A 14,688-nucleotide genomic window follows, 5' to 3' on the forward strand; every position below is an offset into this window, starting at 1 on the left:
CTCCATACGTAGCCAGAGAATCAACCTTCATTGATAGCGCTTGGAGCTGGGCTGCAATAGCGGTGGCTGCATCAACTTCCAGAATACCTGCTACCTTGCCTGACGTCATCCTCTGAGTTGGGTTTTGATGCTCATTTGCAGCCATCGTCTCGATAAGATTATACGCCTCCGTATAGCTTTTAGCCCATAAGGCGCCTCCAGCTGCTGCATCGAGCATGGGCCGAGATTGGGCCCCCAAACCATTATAAAAACCAGTGATTACCATCCAATCCGGCATTCCATGATGTGGACATTTTCTCAACATTTCCTTGTAGCGTTCCCAAGCCTCGCACATAGATTCTGTAGGTTGCTGCGCAAATTGAGTAAGAGCACTCCTCATAGCAGCAGTCTTTGCCATTGGATAAAACTTCACCAGAAACTTTTGCGCAAGATCTTGCCACGTAGTGATTGACCCAGCTGGTTCAGAATGTAACCAGTCTTTAGCCTTATCCCTCTGTGAGAATGGGAAAAGCCTCAACTTGATAGCCTCATCAGTCACACCATTATACTTAAAAGTGCTGCAGATCTCGACAAAATTCCTTATGTGCATGTTGGGGTCTTCAGTTGTCGCTCCTCCAAAAGAAACAGAATTCTGCACCATCTGAATAGTGCCCGGCTTGATTTCAAAGGTGTTAGCTTGAATAGCCGGATGAAGGATGCTTGACTGAATGTCATCAATTTTAGGCCGAGAAAAATCCATAAGAGCTGGATCAGCTTGAACAATACGATCTCCCATGTTTACTGGTTCTTTCTGCTCAGTTCCTGAATCCGAATCCTCAAAATCTAACTTCTCCGGTGTATCAAGAACTTCGTCTTTCTCCTCAGCTGTATCTAAGGTCCTCTTGCGAGCACGAGAACGAGTTTGCATAAACGTTTGCTAAAGTACCTGAAACACAACCGAAAAGAGTAATTAACTACTACGTCCTAATCACCGAGTCCTAATGACCAATGATGGTAAGTACATAAACTAAACAAATAACTCGGCGCCAAAAACTTGTTAGGGCGAAATCACGCACTAATATTCACGCAAGTATACGCGTTCGCAAGTAATATAGAATACTTTCTAGTTCGTTCCCTCAGAGACTCAGACTAAGTTATTGTCTAATTTTACTCACTCACCAATGTATGACTACTTCTCAATGTTAAGATAATAACACTTAAAATTGTTGATTAAATATTAACTATAATTAACTACTTAATTAACCACTTAACTAACACTTCAATTTATCAATAATAAAACACTCATGAGATCACAACTTCATTATTACTTCCTTCTATAGCCATAGTTATTACCTTTAGCATGTGACAGTGATGATATTAATCGAATAACACGAAACTGATAAAAGCCAACTTTCATTGTACTAATACCATTCTACCAAACATCCACAATTAAGATAGAAGTTGAATAGTCATCAATTATGTTGAGTTCCTATATGTCTACAGAAATTGACAACACAACGATTTAAGCACAAGTTATTCCTTTTTGATTACATAGGGCAAATAAAACTGTTAGAGTTACCCACTAATCATGCACAACGTACATGAACCTATGCTAGCATGGCAAGTTCTAAATCTCAAGATCCACCGTCGCTTCACAAGAGATTAACACCCTATCTTATATGTTCGCGACGCACATAAGACGAATACGCACAACCAATACTAGATATCATGCAATCATCACATACTAAAGTATTAAACAATTAACTAAAGAATTCCATAATAAATCCGTTGCAACCCCATGATCACGATTAGCCCATAATAGAACTTATCGCCATCATGGGTTCATATGAAATCATGATAAATAAACACAAGAAAATAACAACTAAACTAATTATATTAAAACAGAGTACGTCACAAGAGTAAATAAGTCAAAGCAAGAAAACTAGCATCCAACGTTACAACGAAACAAGAATCACAAGAATATATGCTTCCTCTTCGCTGCTGTGTGCTAAATCGGTCTTCTTCCTTATCTTCTTCGCTTCTTGCAAAACACAATCTAAAACATAATCTCCTCTTAATACTCTGTGAAAAACGTCTCAAATCTACCTATATAATAGTCCCATAAAACTCAGATTACATAGAAGTTGGAAGCCAAACAGAAGTAGAAGTCTAAAATAATATATCTTTTTCCCCGACCCTGCGCGGCCGCTCAGCATTTCTGCGCGGGCGCGCAAGGCTGCTGCGCGGCCGCTCAGCATTACTGCGCGGGCGCGCAGGACCCTACTGGAAAATTTCCAGGTTTGCTCCGTTTCTTCGCCGTAATCTGCCCGTTCTTTTCCTCTCGCAATGGTGAACACACGCCAAGGCTTATTCTTGATGATTCCTTCTCCGAAATGCAACTAATACCCTGAAATGCATAAACACTAGAAAAACGCATCAAATACATAAAATACTTGATTTCAAGACACCAATTTAAGCCATTTTAAGACGTTCTAAGTGGTATAAAATGCCACTTATCATCCATCCTTACAAAATTGCACTTGAGGAATGCCTCTAACCAGTTCTTTCTTGACAAGCTCATTCATGGTCTTGAAGTTTAGATGGGATAGCTTCTTGTGCCACAACCAACTTTCATCTTGACTTGCTTTACTGAGAAGACAAGTAACAGATTCTGCATTTGATGAGTTGAAGTCAGCTAGATACATATTTCCTCTTCTCACACCAGTGAGAACCACTTTGTTGCTCCTTTTGTTTGTCACAACACAGGCTTCTAAGTTGAAGGTTACTGAATTGCCCTTGTCACAAAGCTGGTTGATACTCAACAAATTATGCTTGAGACCATCCACTAGGGAAACCTCTTCAATGATGACATTGTCTTTTGAAATCAAGCCATATCCCACAGTATAACCCTTGCTGTCATCCCCAAAGGTAATACTTGGGTCAGCTCTCTCCTTGAACTCTGTGAGCAGGGTAGGATCTCCAGTCATGTGCCTTGAACAACCACTATCCAGGTACCAAAGATTCTTTCTATTTCCCTGCACACATAAAAACCAAATCAAGTTGATTTTGGTACCCAAGTTTCCTTGGGTCCTGCCTTGATAGCTTTCTTATTTGGTTTCTTAGGTTTGATCTCATTTGACTTGGGAATATCTTATTCATCCTTGGTCATTTGAGTTGGACCTTTGAAACCAGTCATTAAAACAGAATTATCATGCACACTTTGATTGACAGGAAAAGACATGCTATTTGCAAATATGTTATTCCAGTAAGGCATGCTAAATGGCATTTGAGGCATACTAAATGCAGCATAATAAGGATTAGGTGCAAATGGCATATTAGCAAATTGTGCATTTATACTCTGAGCAGACATAACATTCATAGGCATAGAAGGCATGGCAGTCATGTTGGGAAAAGAAGAGGGTACAGATATGGAAGTTGGCATGGCAAGTTTGCAATTAACAAACAAATGATTAACACTACCACACTTAACACAGATTTTTCTTGGGGCATATTTATCAGGTGTGTAGTTGTTATGTTTGTTAATCCATATCTTCCCATTTCTATTGTTTTTCTTTTTAGCTTCTGTTTTAACCTCAATCTTCTCCAATCTGTCATTCAATTGCTTGATAGACATATGGCCAACATTAACTTTCTTCTTCTTCTTCACTTGACTGGATTCTCCTGGAACAAAGTTTTTGGAAACTAATCCATATTTCTCATTCAGCTTGGTAAGTTTGGCTTTGCTCACAGGTTTGCTTACAGCCGACGGATGAGGATTTGTGTCACTCGACGGAAAATTCTTTTGATTATCCGACGGATGACTCTCATCATGTGTCGAGTCCACATCTGTTATCAATCCTTCAACCAAATTGGATTCCAGCTTCTCCTTACTCTTTTTCCAGACTGCATCACAAAAGGACTCAATACCTTGAACTTTAGTGATTTGAGCATGAACATCTCTGGATGATTTCCATGCCTTAATCACCTCTTGTTCTCGTTCAATTTGCTTCTTCAAAATATCTTCTTTCTTCAAGGACTCAGTTAATTCATCCTTAACAATCTTACACTCAATTCTCAATTTTTCAAATTCAATAAACTGAGATTCTAGCACATTATTGCTCTCACTTAAAAACAGATTGTTTTCTTTGATTTTAGCATTTTCTTTGGTGAGTGACTTAAGTTTAACACGCAAGTGATATAATTCTGTAGACATGTCATTAATAGCATCATTACACTCAGCTTTAGATAAATGTGCTAGGTTAGTGGTGATTACCTGATTACTTGAATAACTAGTTTCTGTTTCATCAGACTTGGCCATTAGGGCTAGATTGACATAGCTGACATCCTCATCTTCATTCAAACCATCAGCTGCCCAGTCATTTTCCTGTGTAATGAAAGCCCTTTCCTTTTGCTTGAGCAACTCAAAATACTTATGTCTATAATCAACAGGCTCAAACTTCTTTTTGCTGGAATCTGACTTTTTACACTTATTGTCAAAGTGATGTGTCAAGCCACATTTGGAACATTTGAATTTAGATTTATCCACCATGTTTCTATTTGGCTTGGCTGCTCCAAAGTTCTTTTTGAACTTAATCTTGGCAAATCTTCTGGAAAGGAATGCTAAATGCTCATCAATATCATCCATGTCATCTTGGCTCAAATGATATTCATTTTGAGCTACTAGCCCTTTTCCCTTGTTCTCACAGGCCTTTGAAGTAGACTCAACAACTTCTACATTCATCTATTTCTCTTTCTCTAACTCATCAACCAGTGCTATGGACCCTCCTTTCTTCCTTCCTTTCTCCATCCTCTCATCTTGCTCTATTTCAAGCTCATAAGTTTTCAGGATGCCATACAGTCTTTCCAAAGTAAACTCCTTGTAATCTTGAGAGTTTCTTAATGAGACTATCATTGGTTTCCATTCCTTTGGAAGAGATCTAAGGAACTTGAGATTGGAGTCTTTTGTCTGATAGACTCTTCCATGCAACTTCAGAGTATTTAGTAGTTTTTGAAACCTACTAAAAATGTCAGTGAGAGACTCACTATTTTCACAATGAAAGTGCTCATATTGCTGAATTAGCAGCTGCATCTTATTCTCCCTTACTTGCTCAGTACCATTACAGATAATCTGAATTGTGTCCCAAACCTCCTTGGATGTTTTGTAGTTAATGATGTTATCAAACATATCACCATCAACTCCATTGAACAATATTTTCATGGCCTTCTTGTCTTTCCTGATTTGCTCAATATCAGGATCTGACCATTCATGCCTTGGCTTGGGAACAGATGGTTCATTCCCTGTTGCAGCTCTCATTAGTACATGAGGACCTCTCTCTATGCAATCCACATAAGCCTCATCTTGAGAAAGAAGATGTAGGTGCATCTTCACCTTCCAGTGGTGATAATTGTCTTTGTCCAGAAATGGAATCTTAACTCCAACATCCTTCTTGTTCATCTTGCTGTTTGTTGTGATTTTTAAACTCTTTGTACTTCAAGAGTTTGCTCTGATACCAATTGTTATTCCCTAACAATACAACAAGAATTACAGAAGGGGGTTGAATGTAATTCTGGCTTCTTTTTGAGATTTTTAAAACGGTTTTAACTTAATTATATATAAGTGTTTGATTTGCAAAGTGCGGAATGAAAGAATTATATAAATCAAAACACAAGTAATAAAAAAATAAGTCTTCAAAACTTTCTGGTGCATTTGAATGTATCCACTAGATATATATATATATATATACATATATCAAGAGAACCCTGTGAAGTTTGAATAGCTCACAACTGCTTTTACAAGTGAACAAACAAACTACAGAGAAATTCTTAACAGTTATAGCTTTTTCTATTTCTCTTCTAAAATGTGTTTGCTTAGTTAGTTGTTATACTAGCTACACTTGATTTATATATCACCATTTGTTCTACAAGCTACACTTGATTTATATATCACCAAGTTTACATGGTAATAAGATAGGATAATAAAACAAAATATATCAAGTCTAACTCCATGCTGCTTCACAACTCTATTTCAGCATCTTTGAATATCTTCATAATAGCATGGAAATGGTAATGCTTCTTTGTTCTCAAAACACGGCTAAACAGGCTGCCATATTCCTTTTGTAAACACCCAACGCATGTGACTGTGTTGTCACTGTCAACAGATATTTGAATTGATCATCTGTCGGGTACATGCTTGTTATCCATCGGGTAGCCTTGTTGATCATCCGTCGGGTAGCTTTGTTGATCATCCATTGGGTAGCTATTTGACACTTGACTCCATTTTATTTATGCAGAATTACAAGACATCTAATATTTACAATTAATCAACCTATTCTGCATATCTACTACTAGTCAACATGACTCATATGCTACTACAGAATCTACACAAAGTTGTTTGCAGAAATGTGCTACATTACTTATTGTTACATAAGCTACTCACCCGGTGGATATCAATTAGTCATCCATTGGGACTATATTGAATCATCCGTCGGGACTATAATTGATCATCCGTCGGGTGCTACAAAATTCACTAAGTTAAATCTACTAAGGTGTTTTGTTTAGCTTATCATCAAGTACACAACATATTCCTAACAAATTTTTTTGATGATTTTTCACCCAAAAATTGAAATTTTTAGATTTACTAATTAGCCTTAATTATGGCGGTTACTGAAAATTAGTGTAATGTAGCTATTAATTAGCCTATATTAAGGATAATTAGCAACTTATGCTCAATAATTAGCCTCGATTAGGACCAATTAGTCGTAATTAAGGCAAATTAGCGTAATGTAGCTTATAATTAGCCTATATTAAGGATAATTAACTTACGCTTAATAATTACCCCTATAAGGGTCGATTAGCCGAGGTTAAGGCCAACTAGCATACTTTAGCTCAAAATTTAGGCTATGTTAAGCCTAATTAACATTTTTTACCTTGAAATTAGCCCCGATTAACCCCGATTAGAGCCTGTTAGTGGCTTTCATCTTATAATTAACCTTGACGAAGGTTAAAAGGTGATGAAATCCCAACATATAGCCTCGATTAGGGAAATTTAGCATTAAACTCTATTCAATTAGCTTCGTAAAGACCTAAAAAGTGAAATATCACTTAAGAATGAATAAGTCACTGTGAATGTGCAGGTCGCTCCATACTTTATAATATGGACGAACCCAAGAAGGGACGAAATCACCTTCGAGTCACGATTAGGCCATTATAACTTCCACGAAAACTCAAGAAGTTTTCCCGGATGTTGGGGGGAAATGATATGGATGAAAAATAATCCGTAAAAACATAATTAATGTTGAATTAATTGTGTCCTAAAGTTGATTGGTCAAACCCGTGACATCACGGTCCTAAGTAGGTCGTCACAGTCATGGTCCAATATGAGTTTTAATAGTTCGAGCAGTTTGTAAGGGCCACGACCCAAAGTGGCTCGTGTAGCTCACGACCCGAAATTAGCTATATGATAGGCCCGCCGAGCAGGCTTGAGAATGAGGACCATGATGACACCAACATCGTATCCAATATTGAGACAAACTCCTCATAGGAAAGATTCAGAATCCACCTTCTAGGAGAGTCCTGCTTTCCATCTAAGTAGGAGACTTGTCCACCAAGTCTTTCTACCCTAATATAACCCTAGACTCAACATCTACATAAAGGGCTCAACCTAGAACTACGTTTTTGGCTTGATTCTCTACAACACAGAGATACGTATGCATCTTGCGAGAATAGCTAGTCCCCACCGCGAGAACAACCATTAAAACTCGAAACTCAACAACCCTAACATTAATTGTAATCACGACCCTAGTTTTTATTCCACAACAACTTTATCTACCAATTTAAATTTTAATTCATATTGAATTCTTTATTATAATGTTTGATATTAAAGTCAAATCGTTTAAAAATTTAAATTCTAATTCATAATAAGGTCTATATTATTCTAATTGATATCGAAATCAACTTATTCTACTAATTTAATTATTACTAAATTAATTTATATTACAAATTTTACTATAACAACTAATTTAATTATTATTAGATATTATAGATATCTATATCTATACAATTAAAAGTTAATTTGTTACTCGCCACTCGGTATAATGATCTCAAGATAAAATGAAAAAAATATTATTAATCTGGGTTAAAATAAAATCTAAAATAAATCTATACTATAGAATAATAGCCGGAATAGAGATAATTTGGTTCAACGCTTTGGTTCAACGATAATTCCCTAATTTTGATTATTACAAAAATAGTTAAATAGTGTTATATATCTAATAAACTACTAAATTATTAAACTACTACTAAATATAGTATACTAATTCTACTAAACTATGAATACAACTTATCCTATTATTAAAAGATATAAATAATAGTGTTACATATTTGCTAAACTACTAAATTATTAAACTAGTAGAAATAGTCTATTTATTTTACTAAATTACGATCACATGTTATTCTATTATTTTTATTATAAATTTCTAATCATTATATATTTATATAAATATTTTAAAAATTTAATATAACTGGATAAATAAAAATTTAAAATATTAATGGAGATAATTTGGTTCAACGGTTTGGTTCAACGATAATTCCCTAATTTTGATTATTACAAAAATAGATAAATAGTGTTATATATCTAATAAACTACTAAATTATTAAACTACTACTAAATATAGTATACAAATCCTACTAAACTACGAATACAACTTATCCTATTATTAAAAGATATAAATAATAGTGTTATATATCTGTTAAACTACTAAATTGTTAAACTACTAGAAATAGTCTATTTATTCTAATAAATTACGACCACATGTTATTCTATTATTTTTATTATAAATTTATAATCATTATATATTTATATAAATATTTCAAAAATATAATATAACTGGATAAATAAAAATTTAAAATATTAATGGGAACCCGTACATCGCACGGGATTTATGCTAGTTAAATATAATTAGCCGGATATGGTTGGTATAATGTTCCCCGAGTTAAGACAAAATAATAAATACTATCCGGTTAAAAACACTATACCATTGAACCGTGATAAAACAATATAATATATATTATCCATCCTAGTTAGAAAATATATTATTTAGTTGATCCAAACTAAATCAAATTATAATTCGACTAGATAAAACAAAATCATATATACTATTTGTCCGAACTAAAAAAATTAACATATTAAACTGAGCTTAAAAAATTAAAATCAAATTTAAAATAAATAGTTGGATTTTGTCGGTGTGTAATGAGTGTCGGGTTAAAACAAAATATTGTAAGCTATCGATTCTAAATAAAATAAAGTTATATAAGACGACTAAGCATAATTCATATACTATTATTTAAACTAAAACTTAACTTTTAATTAAAATATAATCATTTTTTTTGTAAAAGCACGTAGAAATATCAATAAAATTATATTATTCAATATCTATTATTGTCTTTCAAATATCACCTATTAAAAAATCATGAACATATACGTGGATTAATATATTTATTATGAAATCATTTCATTTAAAAAATTTTAATGAGCAAATTTAAGATTTTAATTCAAATTTTTAAGAATTTATTTAATATTACAAAAGATCCGTGCATGGCACGCACGAGTTTGGTTGGTAATTCTAATTGATATTGAAGTTAAATATCTCTATCAATTTAAATATTATTTTATATTTAATTCTATATTATTCTAATATATATTTAAATCAACTTTTATAACCAAATTAAATTATAATTCATATTAAGTTTTGTATTATTTTAATTGATAATAAATTCAACTTACTCCAAAATATAATTTTTATTTAATTAAATTCTAAAACAATTTTATCATAACAACCAATTTAATTACTATCTAATTAAATTTTAAAATAAATATTAATATCTATTAGATATTATAAATATCTATATCTATATTGTCAAAAGATAATTACGACCTCTAGATAAAACAAAATCATTTGCATTTTTCATTCGAGTTAAAATAAAATTAAATTTTTGATATGAAATATAATAAATTTAAATAGTAATAAATATAATTAGTTGTATTTGGTTAATATTGAATGTATCGGGTCAAGACAAAATAATAAATACCATTGATACAGTTAAAAAAATATATTGAACTGAGTTTAAATAAAATAACATAAATAATTTATCTAGGCTAAAAAAGTATTATACAATTGATTTAAACTAAAAAAATCAAAATATAATTCAAACAACTAAAAAAACATCATATATGCTATTAATATGGGTTGAACAAAATGATCCTATTAATCAGGGATTAAAAAAATAGTATTTTAAACTAAAAATAATTAGTTGAATTTGATTGGTGTAACACGTCTTGGGTTTAAACACAATAATGTAAAGTATTCATGAGGAGCCTTCGTTAAAACACATTAATATAAACTCTATTGATCCGGGATAAATCACAATGTAAACTATTGATCAAGTATAAAAAAAATTAATATAAAATTAATCATAGTTTGTAAACTATTGATTTGAACTAAATTTAACTTTTATTTAAATCATAATTTTTTGTTAACATATAGAAATATGAATAAAATTATATCATTCATTTAGTAATATTATCTTTTTAAAGTATCTCTAGATAAAAAAATTATGAAAATACACATGTATTAATATATTTATCATGAAATCATATATTTAAAATTTTAAGTGAATAAATTTAAGTATTCAATTTGAATTATCTTTTTGCGAAAAAAGTATAATATAAAGTTATTTAAAGTCGTTTTAAACTAGAAATAATAAATTCCTTAATAGACCAAATATAAAGTTTTTAAATTCATCAATTTTATTTCCCAAGAATGTAAAATACATTTGGTAAGTGAGAAACCTCTGCTAAACCCAAACAATACTCTCTCTTCCTCACTTGGTTCCTCAGGTAAGCTCTTACACTTTGGATTTCTCTCTTAAATCCTTGTCTTTATGCATATATATACACATATTTATATATCTATAACATGTATCTACATAAAATGCAAAACCCATCTTACCCACCATGAATTCTGTGTGTATCTATTGTATATTCATTTGTATGTATAGACCTGTTTATTTGTGTTCTATTTTAGTATTTATGTGTGATAATGGAGTGTACTGGTTGATATCTGTGTTTGGTTTTATAAAGTTTGTATCTTTTGGATGTATAGGTGGCTTAGGATTGTATTTTTTGAGTTCTTGAATTGGAAAGGGGAAAATCAAGATTTTAGAAATGAGCTCAATATTATTGATAATGGAGGACAGTGGTTTTTTTTATGCATTTCATTTTATAAAGTTTGTATCTTTTGTATGTATAGGTGGCTTAGGATTGTGTTTTTTAATTTTTGAATTTAAAAGGGGAAAATCAAGATTTTAGAAATGAGTTTGATTTTTTGTGATAATGGTCTATACTGGTTTCTAATTGCATTGCATTTCATTTATGAAGTTTGTATCTTTTGTGTGTATAGGTGGCTTAGGTTTGGGTTTTTCGATTTCTTGAATTGGAAAGGGGAAAATCAGGATCTTGGAAATGAGTTTGGTTTTGAGATTAAGGGGTGTTTTGCCGAATGCGATATTTTTAAGACCTGATATTAGTTGTATTGGTGGATTTAATTCATCTGGGTTGGCTCGGAAATATGCTCAAGCGGTGAGAAACATTAAGGAAGAGGAGGATGAAGAAATTGAGTATGACCAAAGGAGGCTTCCGGCTGATTATGACCCAGCTACATTTGATCCCACAGAACATCGCAGTCCTCCTTCGGAACGTGTGTGGAGGCTTGTAGATGAAATAACGGGGCTTACATTGATGGAAATTGCGGAGTTGGGTCAGATTATTATGAAGAAGAAGGGTATGAAGGAACCCCCGATTGTTGGTGTGATGAGACCCGGTGCTGGATTGGGTGCTATGGGTGCAATGAAGGGACCGGCTGCAGCTAAGGAGGAGGCAAAGCCAGAGAAGACTGCGTTTGAGCTGAAGTTAGAGTCATTCGACGCACCTGCAAAGATTAAGATAATTAAGGAAGTCAGGTCATTTACGGATTTGGGTCTTAAGGAAGCTAAAGAGTTGGTGGAGAAGATTCCTGCAGTGTTTAAGAAGGGTGTGACAAAAGAAGAAGGAGAACAAATTATTGAGAAGATGAAAGCTCTTGGTGCCAAAGTTGTCATGGAATGAGCTGCAAATCAATTCGCGGTATTTTGTTCAGCTTTCTGAATTTGGTTGTCATATGTTTTGCCTTTACTATGGATAATGATATAAATTAAACATCTAGAGGTCACTTGGTTCAAGTTGACGAATCGAAAAATGATAATCGTTTGATCTTGTTGATTTCTGGATTTGTAAAACAGAAATATTAATCAAGAACTATGATGTATCACGTTAGGGCCGGGCTATTGGCTTCTTTGTGTTCTTTATTATTTTTATACTAAATGTTCACCCAATGATGACATATAACCATTTAAAAAAATGTTAGGTTATAATTTCTCTTCTATTCTTCTTTTTTCTGCTTTATTCAAATATCAACTTGTTTCGTCCTCGATACTGAACTTTTATTAACACAGCAGTATCTGTGTTTGGTGATGTTTCTTCACTAACCTTTGTTCCTTTTTAGTTAATACAGTTTTCCTGTATAATTTGTGCACATGGTTGTTCATTATTATTTGAGTGTCCAGGTGTATTTTCTTCATTTCTGCAGCTATCTGTCTTGATGAATGACAAAATAACTCTGGATATAGGACAATTACATAGTTTGTTGAGACAAGATTTAGCCTTGGATATATAGTTAGCAATTGTAGTTGCAAGCGGAGAGAGATGTTTTATTGAAAATGTTGAAATCTATGACCTGGTGCAATTTAGAAAGCCGAATTATTATTGTTACATTTTTAAGAAGTGTGCATTGAATATATGTGTGTGTGTGTATTTTTTCTCAAATTTGTTTTATATATCTTAATCCACATTCTGCAGTACCTTCGTATCCAGTGGTAATTATTGTCGATATACAAGCACCTAAGAGTCGAAGACTCGAAGAATACGAAGTCCATGTACAAAATTGATAAAATCATGCAATTGGCGTGTAATACTAAAGTAAGTGTTGGCTCGGTCCTATAACTTATTGACTATCTAGGAAAATCTATTGGACTCTGCTTATCCCAGTAAGCATACCAAAAGTGTCAACCATTGAACAACCTCTAAATATGTAACTTATTTAAATGTATAACCTAAATGTTCTAATGTGGAACTGATGTAGCAAGTGTTAACAATTAGGTTGCATCTACAATCTAGGTTTGATACAAGTGTATATTTTTATTTAAACTTCAGAAATGAGCCTCCGGTGAAAACCGTACTTTACGCAACACCAGCTGAGCAGTGTTTGCGTACTGGTAGGTAGGTGCCCCAATAAGATTTCATGCCAATCATGGACACAGAACCCTTAACCTAAAACTCTTCGACCATTTATTATATATTTTAGTCACTAGGAACAAGTTCTCTGGGGTTGTTTGATACAATAAGGGAAAATTTTGTAGAATTGTAGAAAGATAAACTTGGTAAACAGTATTGTGTGAGATGAAGGATCTAAATAGATGGCAGAGAGAATGTAAAAATTGTTGACCAAGGCTTGATTTTTGGTTCTTCAACAAGCGCACAGGTAGAGGTTGGTCTCATTAGGATATCTTCTTAGTAGGGCTATCAAACGGATAATTCGGATACGGATCTGCCTATATCCGTATCCGGATCCGAATCCGAAAATCCATATCCGTATCCGTATCCGAATCCGAAAATATTTAAAGAATTATATCCGGATCCGACGGATACGTATCCGGATCCGAATCCGATTTTAAATCAGATTTTTTATTTTCTATTAAATTTTTTAAAAAAATGAAAATAATTAGAAAAAATATAGTAAAAATTAAAAATTCATTTTTAAAAATTAAAATAAGAGATAAAGTGATTTAATCATATTTTATTTTTTTAAAAAATTAATTTTTTATTTATCTTTTCAATATAATCGTTATCTTTAAATTGTTGAACTCAAATTATTTTTTTTCTCCATGTCTATAAAATTTTACAAACATAATATATCCGTATATATATGTATGTATGTATATATATACACATAAATATACTATAAATTTAATATAATATATTTTTAAATTATTTAAATATTTAAATATAAAATATATTTAGCGGATACGGATATTATCGGATACGAATATGCCTATATCCGTATCCGTATCCGCAATCGTCGGATTCGAATACGGATAATATCCGCTTTGTTTCGGATACAGATAATATTCGCTTTATTTCGGATACGAATGCGGATTTTTCGGACGAATATCGGATTTTTCGAATTTTTTTGACAGCCCTACTTCTTACTACGTACTAGATGATAAACAATGGAATGGCTCCTCATATGTACATATATCGTAAACAATCTGAAACAAAAATTAGTGCATACATCATATGATGTTTAACATTTAAAATAAAAACCGGAGAGAGGGGGAGAAAGAGAGATTAACATACCGTCAATTTAACCTTGCTGAAAAGGTTAATATAGAACGTCAACATTTTGCTTCTTGATCAACTAAACTACCTCACACTATCTTTAACATTGTTGAGTTGGGCTATAATCCTTGCTTTACGAGGTTGATGGAAATTGGTTCCTCTGACTAGTAAGTAGTCATGGATTTCAATACTGGAGGGTACTAACTTTCATGTACAAGCCT

General features: G+C 32.8%; 1 protein-coding gene and 1 non-coding gene across 2 annotated transcripts; both read left to right on the forward strand.

The window, feature by feature from the left end:
• The first annotated feature begins 275 nt into the window (after positions 1-275).
• LOC141675486 (small nucleolar RNA R71) lies at positions 276-382 on the forward strand. The gene has a single exon (XR_012556136.1). It is a non-coding gene; the product is annotated as a small nucleolar RNA R71 (small nucleolar RNA).
• A 10,416-nt stretch (positions 383-10,798) lies between these two features.
• On the forward strand, positions 10,799-12,378 carry LOC141675166 (uncharacterized). Its single transcript, XM_074481880.1, has 2 exons — positions 10,799-10,873; positions 11,436-12,378. The coding sequence occupies exon 2, from the start codon at positions 11,498-11,500 to the stop codon at positions 12,137-12,139; it is 642 nt and encodes a 213-aa protein (XP_074337981.1). The 5' UTR covers positions 10,799-10,873; positions 11,436-11,497; the 3' UTR covers positions 12,140-12,378.
• Positions 12,379-14,688: the final 2,310 nt, after the last annotated feature.

The sequence above is a fragment of the Apium graveolens genome, chromosome 7, assembly GCF_009905375.1.
Source record: "Apium graveolens cultivar Ventura chromosome 7, ASM990537v1, whole genome shotgun sequence".
NCBI lineage: Eukaryota > Viridiplantae > Streptophyta > Magnoliopsida > Apiales > Apiaceae > Apium > Apium graveolens.